A 19,701-nucleotide genomic window follows, 5' to 3' on the forward strand; every position below is an offset into this window, starting at 1 on the left:
GCGACTTTCACTAGTTTGCGAGGCGGCTGTATGTGTGCGTGTGTGACTTTATGGTAAACTGCTTGCAGTTGTTGTATTTTTAAGCCCATGTTACGTGTAGCGAATTGATGTACAAAACTGTAGAGAGGGAGGTACGTTTGGTCAACTGCGCACATTGATACATACTTATAAGCCAGCAAAAGAAATGAACGAGGGTGGAGATTGTAAGTTGCGACCACTAGCAATCGACTTAAATTGGCAAAAAAATCAACTGACATGTCGTTGTTGATTATCTGCTACCGTTCCACTGTAGGAGGCTGTTATTTGTAAATTGGGATTTGCAATGGCGAATGACCTATGAATGGCACTGAATGATTTCAATTTAATTTGTATTTAATTTTTTCATTACTTTTAGCTACTCAGAGCTACCCAGTCTGATTTCTGTACTTTCTTATCCATTTACATATACAATTTGAAATCGACTTACGACTAACGAAATCCATATGTTTACACATACCTATAATTATGATTTAAATATCAGGCTCGAACCTAATCCAATGCGTTGCGCACTAAAATACCCACCTTTTCACTATTATAATGTTTGCTGAACGTCTGTATTACCCATATACGCAAGGACTTTATTTACATGTGTTTCAATTGAAATCAGCGAAAAATTATGATTTTTTTTTAAATAATCAAAAATGTTTACATTTATAGAAACACAAATTTTTCAATTCCTGAAATTCTATTTTCAAAAAATAAGAAATGCAAAAACGCATTGTCAATGTTGAAAATTTTGAACTTTATATTTTGGTAACATTTGGGTAACACTCATTGAAGGTGAATAAAATCGTACGCATACGCGTGAATTTAGGTACGACCCTCAATCAGCTGACGTTTGTTTGTATACATACAACATTTTTAATTCGTGCCAGAAATAGTAGAAAATACATGCTAAGCAAAATAATTCTATTAATTGGTCCGTTCCAGAACCTGCAAGAATGAACAATTTTTTAGAATTTTTATCGGAAACCACAAACAACTTGTGAAAACAGTTGGAAATTTTGGTTCATTGCGATTGAGATGTATTTTTTCGTAGGAAACCGAATTGTATTAAATTTGTGTGATTAATCATGGTAAATGTAGCCTGATTAATCATAATGAAATGTTATATGAAAACCCGCATTCATATTATATATATATATATATATATGGATAATAGTAAGGATAGCATTATTCTGGATAAGTTGCGATTGGGCGAGTTGTCGTCAACATCTATCTACCCATATTCTGCACCTGGCAACCTACCAGGCTGTCAATCAGCTAGACGTTTACCTTTTATCGATCCGCTTGAGTTATTTTGTCCTGGTGATTGTACATTGCTCTGTCCCAAGGTGTTTGCGTGTGCTTCCAGTTTGGATGTGACACTGTTCCACATATCAAACATACGTTGCGTATACATTATAGTTTTGGTTTGTGTTGTTGCGCGGCGTTGAACGAAAAACGAAAAGAGGCCGAAAATGATTTTATTTGTCACTTGTTGTTATTGTGGTGTTTGTTGGTTTTGATTGTTGATGTTTTACCGAAAAACGTTAAAACTGGATTTGGTTTGGTTAGAATGCTTTAATGTGGCGTATAGTTTTGCTGTTTCTGTTACAGTTATAGTTGTTGTTGTTGTTGCTGTTTTTGTTTTAATTTTAATTTAAAATTTTATTAAGGCATTGTAATTATTATTTTCTTATTTATTAACGAAAAAACAAAACAAATTTAATTTGTCGTATATATTCTCGCGTTATGTTATTTTGTATTATTATTTTTATTTTTTTTTTTTTTAATTTATTTCTTTTTATAAATAAATGCTGTTTAACTGTTGTTGTTATTGGTATCTTATTATAATATATGTTTTTGTTGTTGGTCTAAATGAAACATTTGATGTTTGTTGGTTGAATTTGAAATTTTCTAGAGTGGTTTTTGGGCCATTCGGAGGCCTTATAACATTGCACTTGTGTTACTTGATTGGTTGAATGAAGATCATCAAAAGGGGGAGGGGGCAGCTGGCTCAGGTTGTGTATGTGTTTGAGGGGGTGTGTGAACGTTTTGTTGTTGCCTTCTGTTGCGAATAGTGCCAATTCAGTCAGCGTTTGCAATTAGTTTGTGGCGTTTCAAACTGGCTGGTTACACTGTTAGATCTGACGTGAAATATTTATATCACAGTCCACTATTTATTTATTTATATGTATATAATATATATTTGTTTTATGTATATTGTTGTTGTATATAAAATTTAGCTATTTTTGTTTTTAGTGATAGGTACAATTTTGGTTTAAATTTTGTTTTCGATTTATGTATAATTTGTATTAAAAAACGCTAATTGTCTCCTTTTTGTTTATATAAATAATCTAATTAATAATTAGTTGTTATATTGTAATTAATTTTATTAATATTATTATTTTTTTGTATTTAAGACACTTGTTCTGATTTTTCTCATATATATATATTTTTCTTATTTTGTTACTTAGATGTATATCCTTTAATCATTTTCTAAATTTAAAGCCTTTAGTGAATTTTTATTTATTTATTTTTTATGATGAAAACAACAAAAACAATCAACGATAAATCACTTCTCCGTACAAAAGGATTTAAATAAAGGGTGTGTTAATTTCGGTTATTTTTTCTATTTTAGTTTTTTTTAATTAAGCACTTATTTATAAAAAAATTTCAGTTTCTTCTTCTTATTTTTATGATCTTTAATCGGTTTTTTGGATTGTGTTGTGTTGTTTGTTGTCGCACTTTTTTTTGTCTTTCTTTAGTTACGAAGTTTTAGAAAGTCTCAGCTAAATTTTGGTAGGATTTCAATTTGATTTTTCATTAAATCATTGAAATGTGGTTGTTGCTGCTGTTTTGTTTTGTTATTGCTCTGATCGCTATTGTTGTTGGCTATTACGCTGTGAGGATGGTTGTTTTTGTTGCTGTTACAGTTGTTCGCATTTAATGCTGTAATAGTTTTATTGTTATGGTTGTGTGTTGAGTTTTTGCACTTTATCACTTTCACTGCGGCGGCTGTTGTTGTAGTTGTTGTCGTGCCAATGCGTTTGGTTGTTGTATTCAAATGGTTTGGTTTGTTGGGTTGTAGGTTGGCTGTTGTTGTGTCTCCGCTGCTACAAATGTTACTGCTGTTTGTATTGTTGTTGTTATCATTATTGTTTAGTCGATTTCTCCGCTTTGTTTGATTCCAAATCAAAATATCCAAAAACACGAAAATTTCACGACAATTTATTCCGGAAGACATTTGGTGGAATTCGTAACGAAATGAAATAAAAATGTGTGTGTTTTTGGGTTTGTTTGTTTTCTTTTCTTTACGCTTTCTTGTGTGTTCACTCTCGTTCTCTTATACTTTCTTACTCATGAACCGAATAAACAAAACAAAAAGACGATGACGTTGCTTTCTTCTTCGCGAAACGCTTTAACACCCTTTCTTCGACTCGCAATGTTATTGGTGATAATGGTGGTGATACTTTCTTGTAGTTGTTGTTTTTCTACAAGTCTCAGATCCGGCACAATGGCATCAAGTGCCAACAATTCTTCGCATTGTTGTTAGTCGTTGACACAGTACAACCAGTAACGTTCATCAAAGAGCCCATTGTGAGTTCAAAATGTAAAAAAAGATTTGTTTAATTTTTTTTTGTTTTGTTTTGCAGAAGAAAAAATACACCAGAAATTGAACGCCAAAAATATGATATTGTCCACTATAGAAATTTTGCCAAAAAAAAGAGAGGAAGTAGAAAACAAAAGGGTCAGTCATATATAGATCTTTACAATGGACTGAAACTACTTTGGAACCAACTAATAACTGTCTGCTTAAATGTTATCATATCTAGCAGATTTCCCTTACGGACATTTGTTTGCTCTCAACGTCTGTATTTTCCACGATGTTCCCTCTCCCTACAGCGCATGCAGTGAAAATCATAAAATTTTTATTTCTTTGTTATGGACACCGAATGCAGAGGAGGTTGGTAGATTTGCCTCCCCCAGTGAAGTTCGTGCACCGCCCTGCCCTGCCCACTATACATTCAATGCTCTCAACACCCTCCACTAGTTACAGGAGGCCTGTTCTGTTTCTCTTATATATATATTTCAATATGTGTGTGTGTGTATAGGTTTTTTCTTTTTTGTTTTGTTATTGGTGAAATGGGAATGGAAAAAGTTCTATGACCCATTGAGCTTAACAATATTTTGTGCCGATGCCATTATTTCCTAGTCGTGTTGTTGTTTTGTTGCTGCTTTCACTGCTGAATGAAAATACAAACGCATGTCGCCACAGTGTATCGGCACAGTATCGAGTAGATGTCCCGAATTTGAAAACCATTTAAATGTTCAATTGTACGTTTCCCACTACTTATTTTTATTCTGAGACCTGGAAAACTGAAACCTATGGTCATGTGAAGTATGCCCAATAAATGCATTCGTGGGCCCAGGCGATTCAACACGCTTTTATGGAAAATGCTGCTACTTTTGCGAAGTTTTTGACGAAAGAAACAGTGATTCAAAGCACTGTTACATCGATACATGCCACATTTTTAATGCCACTGCATACCGGTATCAAAATCGTGCCTACATCGAATCACTCGCTGGCACATAGATACGGCCATTCATTCATTCCCATCCACCGACTGACTTACATTACAAAATATAAATAACCACAGCATGGCTTAGTGCGGCATGACAACGCCGATGATGACATACACACCGACAGGAGCGCTGCGGCGCAGCGTGGAATGAAAGGCATCGGCGAATTCCATGGTGGTGGAAAACTGTTATACGAAAACGTGTATGTACCCCAGAATGGACGCATGCATACGTCATCATTGTTTCGTTTAGACTTCATTCTCTTCCTATCTGCGGCAGAGACATTGCACTCGCCGGCATGAATTGCTGAGTAAATATACGGAAAAGCTATACATAACACCCCTTAATATGTGACAAAGACAGCAAGCGAAGCCCGCCACGATATCATCGGAGCCAAGGAAACGAAGATATTCCTGAGTGGGGATATTGCTTATTTTTAAATCGAAATTTAGCTGAGACAAAAAACAACAACAAAAAATATGCCAAGTTACAAACCTTAACAAGCATTGGTATTCATTTACCAGCCCATTTAAAATCTTAAAAATAAAAAATCGAGAATGGGGGGGGTTCCCTTAATATGGTTTTTTTTTTTTTTTAAATCGAATTTACTTTAAGAAAACTCTGTCCTTTTCGAATATTAATGGATGGCTTGGGATTATACTTTTCAATAATACATATACACAGGTGTTCGTCGGCAGTATCCAGTCATTCTAAGCAATTTGGTCCGTTTTAAAAATGTTACGTAACATACTAGATGCGTATCGAAATCATGATCAAGTTTGCGTTATTTGAAACCAGGAACTACTCTCAATATTTAATCCAGTTCCATGTTTATATGAAAAAATCAACCCTACATTACGTAGGTTGAAAGATGTCAGCAATAATCACAGAATGGTTGCTAAATCTGCGTACTAAACTCGAAAGGCATAGATTTGCAATATGTTCACGTTGATACAATTTTGAGAGTTATTAACATCCTGTCAGGATCACCAAACATTACTTTATTTAATTTTAAAAATGTATTCAAAAGCTAAGGAATTCGAACATAAATAAAATCTGTTGTAAATTGTATGTCTGTGATATTATTTGAGTCGTTTGTTTTGAAAGTGGTTTAAGCCAAGCTGTTCTTATATTGAGATATTTAAGGGTTTGTGTTTGATTTGAAAATATAACGTGATATGTTTTGTAAAATCTACTAGTGATCCGAGATGTCTACAAAAATATGAAATGGACTCAAATCACTTTCGAAATAGACGACTCATATCTGTGTATGTGTTTATGTTTTTTTTTTTTTTTGAAAAGTTTGAAGAAATGGTTTTCGTTTTGTAAAAAGGAGAGCCCGGAAAAAATTTGGTAGCAGAATTGAATTGCACTTGGCCGACATTGCTGTAAGTCTGATGTGCGGCTCTAAGTAAAATTATTCTCGAGTAAGAGATCTTGCTTTTCAATGAGAATGAAATTAGACAACAATGTGGATACAGAAGCTTCAGGATAGCTTCTGGGCAGACCGTTTTGTTTTCACACATATAAATTTACAATGACATACCCAATGTATACACATATGTACGTACGAAAGCGCTGAGCAATTTGTCGGAATATTCATATTCTGTTTGTCTTGCTGTTAGAGTAAAAACAAATAATATCCTATCTCACGACACATTACTTGGCAAAAAGCCTTTTCATGTACATATGGTGCAAGGGATTGAGGCAAAATTGGTCATTCTAAACGACACATTTATAAGAGATTTGTAAAAGAAAAAGCATGCGAATGCAATTGCAATATCATTGTTCGGGTCTCGTTTTCCAAACAACAAGAACAAAAAACAGCATTTCAGACAAACCAAAAATGAAGGCAAAAACGTTGCTCCAGTGAACTTTGTGAGCCATTCATGGCGATGTGTGTTCAGGCAGTGGTAGTGGCAACCAGCAAGTGTGTCTCTGTGTCTGTCTATCTGTCAGAGAAAGCAACCAAGTTTGCCAGAAACTGTAATAATTTCCCGTTAGATGGAAGACAGAGCAAAAACAATGCAGAAGTAATGAAGAGCGCCTGCGTTTTGGCTGCACAGAGTACGGTTTGCATGACATGTTGATGATGATGATGAACGGAATCGAACAGCAAAAGGAATGGCAGAAACAAGAGCATAGAACTGTTGTTTTACAAGAAGCCAGCAATGAGCGCCCACATAGGCATCGGCAGAATGACGGAGCCAGCAGCATATATATATATATATATATATGCTGCGCCGGTTGCCGGCTCCGTTACGTTGACAGAGCTAAGCCCCACATTTTCTAGAGAGAGGGGAGCAGGCGACTAGTCGAATGCTTGTTTGGCTGACACACAGTATGAATAGAGTGAGCGTTTGCATTTGTGTGTGTGTGTGTTTAGTATGTAACTATGGTAGTGTGTGTGAGTGTTTATAGTTAGAACCGATAGTCGTTCGTTGACGCCGAAAAAGACCAATGACCTATGCTGAGTAAGGTACTTGTTCTACTAACAGTAGAACACAACTATTCATACACTCACACGTACATGCACTCGTTCGCCCAACACAGTCATAGATAGTGCCGAGCACAAATCATAATAATAATAATGATATCGTACGGGGTTTGTCTATTTGTTTTTGTCTCTGACTCTATTTTGTTGTCGGTCTGTCTGTCTGTTTGTCAGCCACCACTCTCCCGAAAATTTAGAATTTACAAACATATGTGTACTTGTGTGTATTTAAATGTGCGTTCACCGCGGGGAGGGGTAGGTTTTGGGGAGCACAGTTTTGTTCATAGCTTTATGTTTGTTTCTTTTTGTAATTTTCACCGAAAATAGTGGAATCAGGGAAATGCCGCTATCACTCATTAAACAATAAAAAAATACATCCATCCACACATGTTTCCATACCCCCCATTCTTACAGATTACAGTTCGTGTTTCAGAAATGTCTAAGGGAACATCTGAAAAACATGGGAGCAAAATGCATTCGGCGATTCTAATGTTGGGATCCAAAGAAGTTTCAGTGGTAACAATTTCTGAAGTTTCCAAAGTTATCATTTTCCACAAACGGTTCATCGATGGTGGTGTTATCATGTGTATGTAGCTATTCCTTTTGGATTTATGCCCTAGTAGTTTTTCCTCTGGTAATCTTTAGTGCCAAAAATTAGATTTTTTGAACATCACAATAAATATTGAAAAGGTGTCCATTAGTGTCCAAAATTATGTTTGTAATTGTTTTTATGTGCACGTATTGTTCACAGAAAGGTCCGGAATATTAACTACTATATACATGCAGGCTCGTGATTTACACTAATCCATTTACAATAGCTATCCAAGAGATTGATTTGTCGGTTGATTGGTCGGTCGTTCCACTTTTAACTCGACAAGGAATATGTGCTTTTTCGTAGATTCACACGCTTTTCACAAGGACAATTAATTTATTCCAAATCAATATTTTTATAATCACATATTCCGGAAACGGTTAAACAGTATTCAATCGTCAGTTTCAACACTGGCAAAGAGATATTTTGAAATTCGCGCAAATGCAGGTTGGAAGGATGCAATGGAAGGCACGCTGCATCGAATTCCTTCGTCACTTGCACTTAGAGGACGAACCCGAGAACGAAATTGAAATTTAGTTTTCTTTGTTGTAGTTGGATTTGTGTTAAACTTATTTTTCCAATTTTTTTATTTATGCATTTTTTTTCTAATCATTCACAATGGACAAAAGGAAGGCATTACGTCACTTCCGTCATGCACTGGGCTTTAGTGTTGGTGTTGTTTTCTTTGTGGTTTCTAATGATTTTGGGAACTATTTAAAACAATCATATTTTATTTGTTTTGTTATTCTTTTTTTTTTTTTTTGATATTTTGCTTGCACTTGCACTAGTTTAACATGGAACAATTCCGAACCGTGCCCATCGACAAACCGTGAGGGATGTTTTTTCGTTTGAGTTATTATTACCGGGTATGTTTTTATGAAATGTTGTGTCTGGTTGGAGGTGACATGGGTTACAGTATTGTTATAGTTTTTACAGAGTTAGATTTTCCTGGTTTCGGCTTTTGCGTGGCATGCAGGCATCCCACTCTGGATGAAGAATGAGTAGTGGTGCCGCTCAAGTCGCGATATTGCTGTAGCTGATATTAATGATGATGGTGATGGCTGTGATGATGGTGATGATAATGATGATGACTACGACGACGACGACGGCAATGGTGGCTGGTGTGTAGTGCGACGATTGTTGGTGGTGGCCCGACAAATAGAAAAAGAAACGCGGCGTAGTGAAACACAAAACAACATAACCGCGATACGCTCAATACGAAGTGTAGCCAAAGACTGCCTCAAAATGTTATCGAGTTCGCTGTATTCCATCCATCCATCTAGCTAGCGAGCCACAGCCATTCATCCATCCTCAACATTGTTGGCTATTAGTTGGGTTGCTTTCGTTTGGTTGGCTCTTAGCTTACGTTGCTTTGCTTGTCGGCTGGTTGCTTTGCTTGCTTGTGTGCTTCGCCTGATTAACAAACAATCGGCATGGACGTTAGCAACCACATCGACGTTGTACTCTCTGCAGGTCTCCCATTGTAACAGAAACACCCGTCTCTTTGGCATGCCTTTGGAGCATTCTGAGAAAATAAGAGAGCGTCAGAGATAACAGTAGCCCCAACAATACCAGTCGCACGCATTGGTGTGAACGGCGTCTGTCTCTTCATTTTACTTAAACCGAGTGCTCTTGTGGTTTGAAATGTGCCAGTCAGTGCTCTCTTCGCCCAGAGAATCAAAATGAGAATCGTTGGCCAAATTATGGGAAACAGTCGAACCAGCCCCATCGTCTCGAATGTGTGACAATGGGCTGGAGTGCATGTTTATTATTATGCTGTGTGTATGTGTGTGTGAGTGAGTGAGGAAATGCAGCTGACCAGTGTTGCCGTCATATCACACGTCTGTCTGCCATACGATTTTCAGATGTCTTTGTGGTATCAACTTGGACGAATTTCGATTTAAATTACGAACTTTAAAATACATATAGAGTAACTTCGGACAATGTGGACTATGCGTCTAATGTGAACCAACCCCCAAATAGACCGGTCTCCTTAAATGGGAGCTATTCCTAAACAGGAACCATATGTTTTTGCATTCATTGTTACCCAAGATTGAAATAAATATAAATTTATCCTAACCAATCCACAACCTACCTTTTAACTTACTGGTCCACATTACCCACCAAGTTATTTTTATTCGCAGTCTTGATTTTTTTTTAATATAATGAAATAACATTATATATATATATACAAATATATGTATAGTGTTTGACCTGGAATATATTTAACCAACAGATCTACTATGTTGTGAAAACAATTTGTTTTTATGTTTTACCGTTGTTACGCCCATAATATCAAAAAAGAAAATGGTGGTCCACATTACCCGAAGTTACTCTAAATTTGGAAATTTGTTTAACTCTCGGACTGATATTTCGTAGTAGACGTTGCTGTGATTTAAATAAACGTTTCTTACGTCCAGGCTAACTCCATAAAAAGTGCATATTCGCTTTGTGGTGTCCCTTACGGCATTTAACATACTAACATTTGGATATGGGGAGATCAATACCCAAATGATGTCGCTGCCCTCTTCAAAATGTACATCCAGATTCCTAATTACATTTGTGGTGGTAACTCTGCCTCTGTCTCTGTCGCTGGTTGAGTGGTTGGAGTTGATTCGTGTGTTCTGTTTTTTATTCCTTTGCATGTTTTATTCGTTCATAAAACTGCTGACTGGGTATATGTGTCTCTGTGCCGATTTTTTCCACATTTTCTTTTAAACGATTTTCCTTCCACTGGTGTAACAAGCCGCCGAGTGTTTATCAGTTTGTTTGGCCTTTATGTGGATGTGGTGGATGTGTGTTTATTTTCGAGCATTTCGTTGCTGAGTACGCGTACGTGTGTGTGTGTGCCTGCATGTTGTATGCTTCTCTGCCAACAGAGTTCGTTCACAGTTTTCCCCATCGCCTTGTTGGGTATATTTATTCAGAATTGTTATGTTGTTCTTTGTCGCATTGAGCGATAACATCAACACAAATCAGCTGTTTTTAGTTGTGGCCGATTTAAGGGAAAATATTGGTGAATTTTGTATCTGCGCTCTCCGTCCGCACGTCAAGGTGAATAACTTGTAACCGTAAACAATACGAATCGGGGCCACGAATCTCAGTTGGTTCATCTGAGGTGCTGTTTCTCATCATTAGCAGCTACTCGTAGTAGCTGGCAGCGACAAGGTGCTCATTGTGGTTCGTTGTGCTCAACAATACACAGCAATAAGTGCAATAAATTATGCTGCCTGCCCCCCAATCGTATCTATGTATGTTTGCATATAACTCTAGACAACTTGCATTGCTTTTGTTGTGGCGATTAATTTGTCGAAATGTCGTTCGGAACATGCAAACGACGACCTAATAATTTGCAGCATGGTGCATTCCCATGTTGAGGATATGTGTCATGACGTTAGTCTGTCATTTATTCTCTGGGGGCCATCTGCTGAAACTACAATACCGCTGCGCGTGAATAGCATTGAAGTGCATGCCATTTCCTAATGATTGTAATGTGGAGAGAAACACTCGTCTGCAAATATTACGTCGACATTTGTATATTTCCCACTATAAAATTCGTATACGCGATTCCTATTTTATATTGGGGAGTCCCAGCCATACTGATTACAAAAATATGTAGAACAACAAAATCGAAATATCAAATGGACAACGTATAGCCATAAATATCAAAAGTTTCCAATTCTTTTTGGTAGACACAGCTCGTATATCCCTTTGTCTTTTGAAACAATGTCCGTTTCCAAAGCAGTTTCAAAAATATAAAGAATAATTACGCAAATCATATTTATTAAGTATAAATATGTATGTTTATGGAACAAATTTTTTTATTGAACGGTTTTCATACTGAAAACTGTAGAAAAGAACTATATTTTAATTTTTTATCATTATTAGTATTTCATACAAATCCAAATATAAATCATTTCAGTTTTTATTTCACTGTTTTTTGGATCTGGCAACTTCTGGCAAAATATTATGATATTTCAACTTCTTGTAATAAACAAAAAATATAAGATATTTTCAAATGTTTTCTACTTATGTAGCCACATTTGTCATTTATAATTTTTTTACTTACTAAGATTTAGATGGTTTTATAATTTTTTTACTTATTTTTAAAAACAGCCTTTAGCCATCCTAATCCAAATAATATATTTCAATATGTAGTTGTTATTTTTTATTATAAAAAAGTATTTGGTCTGCTCAAAACATTTGCAACTATTTAATACACTTTCATTATTCCCTTATTTCCACAGTTTTATGACTATAGAAAGAAGATCGGCTATGGTTGCATGATATCGTAACAAACTTATCGGCGTGGGCCCAAGTGCTATATTTCTGAAAAAGTCGACAAAATGGGTGGCAAAAAATGAAAACACAAATTATCGACGATTACACAAAAAGTGTGTCCCAAAAATAAATATCTGAAAAGTATAAAGTCCACAAATCAAGAGTATTCCGTGTAATAGAAACCGGGAACGCCAAAACAGACTGTGCATAGTGGAGGAAGAAAACGTACGACACACCAAAAGTGGATGGGAAAATAAAAAGAACTAAGGGAACTGATGAGGACACACCAAAAGTGGATGGGAAAATAAAAATAATTATACAACAATTTCCTCATATAACATCCACAGAAATAAAAAAAATAATTTAACTGAATATGAAGCAAACGATCAGACGTAAGGCCGAAAAAGTCCGACTCCGGTCATACATAACTGCAATTAAATGTAATTTCAAAGAAAATTATGTTAGCTCGCCTTAATAATCAAAATTTAATTTGCACAGTTCGGATGCAATTGTCTGGAGCTTATGCCAAAAGGCGAAATCTCAGCCCAAGATATACAATGTTCTCAGTAAAACATAGTGGATACAACATTATGGAATGGGCGTATTTTTCCGGACAAGGAATTGTCCTGATGCATAAAATCAATTGTTATGTTGATTACCGAAATATTTTATCTGACGTAATGTTGCCTTAAGCATCTTGAGGTATGCCTCTTTCATGGGTGATAACACAATGGATATCCAATGGAAAATGGTGTGTGCTTGATTGAGCTGCTCCGTCCCCTGACCAAAATTGCATAGAGAACCTTTGGGAAATTGTATAAAGAAAAATTGGAAATCAAATTTAAAAACAAATAGGATCACCTGAATGATCAGAGGAATAGCATCTGAAACGACATAGCCATCGATAACTAACAAAATATTGAAACTTCGGTGACACATAGTATAATTTGCAAATGTTTTGAGCACATACAGCACGAGTTTTTACGCTATTTTGTTAATTTACAATAAATTCTTGTTGATATAAAATTTATGTTTTATAAACCTTATTGAAAAATTGTTTCAAAATTTTTAATTTCAAAAAAATTGCGGGTTTTGTCTTACAGAGGACTTTGTTGCAAATGTTGTGAGCAGCACTGTATATGTACTATTTGAGGGACATTTTGCGTTTTTTGAAAAGTAGTAATCATAGAAAACTTCGAATAAAATCGATTAGCTTCGTTTTGGCAACGAACTACGGAATTCTCCTTTACTTATATATTACGAATGTGTGTTGTAGGGAAAACATCCTTTCCGTCTAAATATCGGGTACACGTATACAAATGTGGCAAATTGCCTGTCTATGCGAATTTCACAAACATCCCGGCCAATGAACAAGAGATTGTCTTAATTATGGAGTTGATCGAGACCTTGAAAGGGTTTGACACATCACAGCAGCAGTTTGCCAAGTATTCAAAGTGAAAGATCATTAGGGGTATGGTTGCTGCTTTTGCAGATTTTTCCACAAATATTGAATTGTAAGCTCAAATTAATTTTATCTAAAACACAACAGGCAACAACGAATTTTTGCAATATTGAGCAATGCCGTTTTTTGGCAATCAGTCCAATCAGTGGTCAATGTCTGCTAGCGTTTTGCTTCTTTTGAAAAAAACATCAATATGCAATAGTGCAGGTGGGACAGCCGCACGGACGGAACGTCAAACGGAGTGGATCACCTAACGAAACATCAATACATCTGGCCATCACCGATCCCATCCATTTGCGTCTACCTCTGTATATTATCTAATTTCTTATTAGTTCGGTCGTGTGTTTGTCAGTTTGTGTCCGTGTGTATATTTTATGAAATCATAGAGCAATTATCTATGGTCTTTTGCTAAAATCAAATTATGTGTGTTTTGTCTGGAGTTTGCAAAGTTTTTATTTCTGTTTTGAATTATTTTTGCATATTTAAGATGTTACGAAATCTCATCGGCCAACGATAAAAAAAGAAAAGAAAAAAGCAGAAACAGATTACTACAGTTCATTGGAAACTTTCAGATGTGTGTATATCACAGAAAAAATAACAACAACAACGACTATTTTTGTATAATAAAGGTGATAGTGCAAAACAAAAACACAACAACATTAAGCTGACTGCTGCTTCAATCGCCTGCAAAAACACTTTTGTAATAACCCACAGATTGTGAAATGCTGCGTTTTTTGTTTCCTTCGCCAAAGACAATGTCCAAATGGAAAAAAGCAAAACAGAGGAAAAAACAACCAATTGAAACAACAACACCAAAATTCGCCAAGTCCAACGACCACGTTCAGGGCCACACGAACAATATTACAAACCAAATCGACCGATCGACCGCCTGACCGACCAACCAACTGCCGAACTATTAGCTAAACAACCAACAACAACGCCATACACCACACTATGCCAACCACATCCGAAAGATATTTTAACCACCCAACTTACCAACTTCCATTCCATGTCAGTTACAATGTTTTTTGTTAACATTTTTTCTATGTTGAAGATTTGTGTAAATATTTCGAGGTATTGTTTTTTGTCTGATTGGCTTGTTGATAAACCGCGATACAAATTTGATGCGCCGACGCAGGCAGTAATGTCTTCCGAGGCTATGCCTAGATTGTTTTAAGTAAACTGTTCAAAATTTCCCTTACCGGTCCCGCAAAGTAGTCCGTACAAAGGGAACAAAAGAAATGTCTTTGCGTTTAAATCCAAAATCATACGTGAAGGCATTGGATTCACTAATTTCCGTGTAAATAGGGCTGCTATGTTTCATATATCATATATTATCAAATATGCCCACAGGATTCATATGCGGTCTAAGCTGTTTTGCAACACTATTTTACAACCAATGCCTAGCAACGGTGACAGTGTGTTTCGGGTCGTTTTCTGGAAGAGATTTGTTATAAATTTGTTTCTTAATATCTAAATAGTCTTCACTTAGATTATGCAAGTTTACTTGCGGCAATTTGTATCGTTCTTTTTTGGCGATGGGCGCTTTGGTGATGGCTCACCCTTGTAACTACCATTCGTCGATAAATTCATCGGCAACATTCCAAGTGCATCATTCATTTTTTATGTTCAAATTTTAACCACTTTTAATTTAATAGTGGCCTAGTTTCAAAACAAAGGCAAGAAATATAAAAAAAAATAAATAACCTGTAAACAATTTATAACATCAAGTTAAATGTGTCCATTATATGCATTGTACTACTGACAATATACACTGGTGGCCAAAACCAAAGCAACGGAAATTGCAAACTGAATAAATGGCCTGTACCTTTTTTAATGTTTTTCCAGAAGTAAATAGGTAATTTATTCACTCAAAAAATAACAAATATAAACGAAAACTGTATTTTGAAATAAAAAATAATCTATGGAAAGCTAAATTGACCCTTGGTCAAAACTAAAATAACTTCCTGATTTACTTTTTTTAATTTGAGGCATTGAATTTGTAAGACGCCTTATTTCATCCTAGGATATACTATTCCTCGCATCCTAAAACTTAGGGAAGAGGTTATGCTTGTTTTTGAATCGCTTTTGATTTTGTTATCTATGATAATCCAAACATTAAATACTAAACTTTAATTTATCAGAGAACATATAATTTCTGCAATGAGTCGGATTCCAATGACAGGAAATGAATGACCTGTTACCGCAGCTCTACGATCTGTTCTTGAGGTTATAACTAACAAAAACTCTCTCACCAATTCTCAGACAATTTGTTGATTAATACAAACTGGTGTTCTTTTGCAGCCTTCCTCCGTGATAAAGAAATATGTTTAATTTTTTTTAATAGAGTTCTTGTTGAACATTCAAAGAAACGGCAATATCACAAGAACATAATGAAATGTGGTTCCAAAAAAAAAAAAAAAAAAAAAAAAAAAACAGGACCGGCAAATTTCTACTGTTAATTCTCTAAATAGGTTTGTTGTCAGTGGTGGCGTAGGCCGGCATTTTTTACCAGAGAAATCTAACAGTTGTTGGCTTATGTCATGTGTGTGTGTGTGTGTGTGTACCTGTGTTGTAACGAAGCATTTGCACATACGCGCTCACAAAAAGACTCATCGAATATTGGCAAAATGTCGGTGAAATTTCACGAGTCATTAGTCAAACGGTTCTCCGACTCGAAAATATTTCAATTAAAGATAAACACCTTCATTATCGCATAACAGCGGATGGAAGCCTCAATGAATGGCGACGACGATGGGTTGAGCCATCGCCACAACCCGCCGAGTCAAGTTGCAAACGATTGGTGGAATCTTACTTCGGTTGCGACAACGGCAGCGGTTCAACTCAACAGTTGCTCTTGACAAACATCAACTGGCCCAACAACGTTTAGCCGTTGTTGTTATTGTTACAAAATTAAAGTAGCGGTTGTACTGGGGGCCTTGTGTGTTAGTAGTGTCTAATTCAAACTAGTCGAAGAACCAGAGGTAATGCCGAAGAAGAGCAACGGTAGGCAGTAGCATTAGAGAAATCGCATTAAGCCACTTTGACAGCGACTATTCGGCGGCTATTCACCTTTTGTCGATGTTCTGTGTCTGTCTGTAAAGCTTTTGAGCGTCCCACTTTCCACCACCGAGAAGAACAAGAATAGCTGTGGCGGCAAAACAGGGACGGGTAACATAAACAGATTCTAGATTCTAAACATAACTGGCAGAGCACAGAAACGTGTTCCGACACAGTAAGCACGACGACGCGCTGCTACAGCGAACGAGGCAAGGAAAACAAGACAAAAATTACGTAGAGGAATTGTGGTAGATCATAAGTGGATTTACCGATATTGTGACTGAGCTAGGTAAACAGTGTAGGACGACCCAAAATATTAATTTTCCCGGCAGCGTCATAACTCCCTTTGTATATGTTGAGATTATACATACATATTTTCATACCACATCAATGATTTCTGGTTCATTAGGTATTAGGAAAGATGTCCTTAATCCGTTTGCGATCATGAAAAGAAAATCTTAAAATAACGCTGTTTGTTATATAGGCCAAAAGCGTTGATATATGGATTCCTTTGTGAATTATGAATATGGAGATATTCCAATAATTACGAATAAGTTGTAAAGTTTCGTGAAATATGAGGAAACTAACAAAAACTAGGATATTAAATAATCATTTTAAACATACTAAAGACATATGTATACCCTACTAAAAATTAGTTAAAAAATATCAACCAAGATCACAAAATCTTTGAAGTAGTTTGCAATTACAGCAACAAAAACAGGGTGTTGACAAACATTTTTTGGTTCGAAGAAATAATGTCATAATATTTATTTCCTAAATTAATGCAATAAATTTAAAAAATAATCACTTCTTGTGTACGTATGTACCGCTTGCGGATTTCAAAGAGACCCTTCAAATAAATCGCGAGGTCCTATAGACATTATGTAATCTTAAACTAATACTGTATTGTGAAATATCTATTGATAAATTACCCAAAATTGCGCAATCCTCAAAATCACTTGATGTGCATTCGATTTCCAGGAAGTAATGAAGGTTATCTTCCAATCCATGTATATTTTGCGAAGTTTCATTTGACGGCTAAGATGTAGTACACATAGCATTTAATTGTCCAACGCATATCGGGCTTCGATGTACACCCTAAACAAATACATCGATAGATACATATTTCAGTGCTGTTCATCAAGAACCATTGATATAGTACCTAACACTATATCAAGGGCTGATCTTAAAATTTTTGCCACAGTAAATGTTCTAATTAAGTGACCACCACTGTATATAGTCAACGCCCGGTGTAACGAATGATATATTGTCCCACGTTTTAGCGAAAGGGGCGTTGCATGCGATAGTCAGTGTAGAAATTCCAATATTTTGCTCATTCTTTATATCCCGATTTCGTTGAACTGAGTATTCGTTATACCGATCGTTGACTGAATATATATATATATACATATATATTTGGCCCATTTTGGTAGATTTACAATCAGCAATCGACAATCATTTGACAGCTCATTGCATCAACAGCTGTTCTGACGCGGTTACCTTATTAAATCTACCTTGCTCTTGGGAATCAATGACTTGTTGCTTTTGTTCGCTGATTTGTGTTATGTTATGTGTGAATGTGAGCCACAGAGTCATCAGCAGCAACAATAGCTGTATTCTGTTGTTGGTTCTGGCCAGTTGTCGTTGCCTAATTTTTTCCAGTTACGGCTTTAGCCATTTCAACAGTGGTCTTAAGTTTAATTTGTATTTCTGGCAGAACGTTGCTATTGTTGTAGCTGCGAATACCAACATACATATGCGCATGTATGTAAGAACAAATTATTAAATCGTTGTGATGTACATATCTGTGTCAGAATTTTACCGTACTACGAACCTTAGCGGTAAAACCGTCAACTACAAATTATACAGTTATAATACGCCGGCAGAGAGACATAAACATGGACAGATATGTATTAAAACACAAACACACATATACATGTACATATAAACATGGCAAAGGCAGTAGAAAGATTGGTAGGTAGATAGATACCAGCTCATACCATAAGCTTCAAGAACATGAATGTTGCGCAAGAACCTGAAGTTAAAAAAAAAACACACAACATAAAAGTTACGAAAACCTATACAGCAACAAAATAGACTACGAAGACCAGACGAACAGACACATTGGACATTAACAGAACTTTAAGCACATTCGCTGTGTTTCGTTTCTAAGTTCTGACACGCTAAAAACATTCTAAGCCTCATATAACGTTTTGAGCGCCAAGCGAAGACTAGTAACAGTACTTCCACAGTTAATCATCTGGCAGAAGCATCGACTGGGGGGCAAGCCAACAATATTCGTAATTTCAAAAGAACATCGTTCGATCGTTCGCTTCGTTGCAGTCCCGATCAAAAGAGTACAACAAAATATTTAAGAGCACATTTATATGGAAGGTTTGTTATGATACATCATCTTTAGTCGTCGTTTAATTTGTCATTTTCTTTGTATATGTCAAATGAATGACGATGCTCGGTGTAAATGTACCCTAAGAGAATTGTAAAATTCGGTTTTCTAAATTTCGGCTCGATTCGTTAGTTCGATACCAGTTATATATACATATAGTCCATGCAAAATTCCGGGCAAAAGTTTTGAGTTGATTTACGTATGTCCGCCAGACTGTCAATATAAACATGTATATGAATTACAATCCACATTTATTATCCCATTAAGCAATGACCGTGTAATTAGCCCAAGGACGAATCCTACAGAATTGAGGCATGAAAGACCCAACTCCTGTTAGTGCAAAGAATTTTTCCCCAGAAATTAATGTTGGTTGTATGTGGTGATTGTTAAAAGTTATTTTATATTTGGTGTACACTCTTCATAGAGTTTTTAATGAAATTTGGGATAATTCCTGTGTTTCGAAAACGAATGAGGAATGTATATACATATATATAGCGTGATAGTTTATATGTTGTACTAACCTGTCATTGCTCCACTTGTACTAGGGCCGGTATATGGTGGTTCTTTGGACGTGGATGCAGCCGATGTTACAGTAGAGGCGCCATTGTTTGTCATAGTCATTGTACTGGCCGATGTCAACGTTTTCGAATCGGTTGTTGATGTGGTTGCTGAGGGCGACATTGACGTACCTGATGACTGTACGGACTTGGACACCGTTTGGCGTTTGATAACAATCTCCGTTGGGATGTCCACCGTCATGGGTGAGATTGTTGTTGACGTGGTACTGGTGCTGGTGGCTGTAA

The 19,701-nt window shown here is 36.1% G+C and overlaps 1 protein-coding gene across 3 annotated transcripts in view; it reads right to left on the reverse strand.

Moving 5' to 3' along the window:
• The window catches only part of LOC133337055 (probable nuclear hormone receptor HR3), a 34,744-nt gene extending 15,245 nt beyond the window's left edge, over positions 1-19,499 (reverse strand). For 2 of the 3 annotated variants that reach the window (XM_061545320.1, XM_061545319.1), the window contains exon 1: positions 1,315-1,507. In XM_061545320.1, the coding sequence (XP_061401304.1) occupies positions 1,315-1,441 (127 nt within the window). In that variant the 5' untranslated portion in view covers positions 1,442-1,507. Of the gene's footprint in view, positions 1-1,314; positions 1,508-19,419 lie in introns of those variants that run through there. The other variant, XM_061545321.1, reaches the window with a different exon arrangement.
• Positions 19,500-19,701: the final 202 nt, after the last annotated feature.

The sequence above is a fragment of the Musca vetustissima genome, unplaced genomic scaffold (assembly GCF_032173495.1).
Source record: "Musca vetustissima isolate MV318-11 ecotype Yass unplaced genomic scaffold, APGP_CSIRO_Mvet_v1 utg6013, whole genome shotgun sequence".
NCBI lineage: Eukaryota > Metazoa > Arthropoda > Insecta > Diptera > Muscidae > Musca > Musca vetustissima.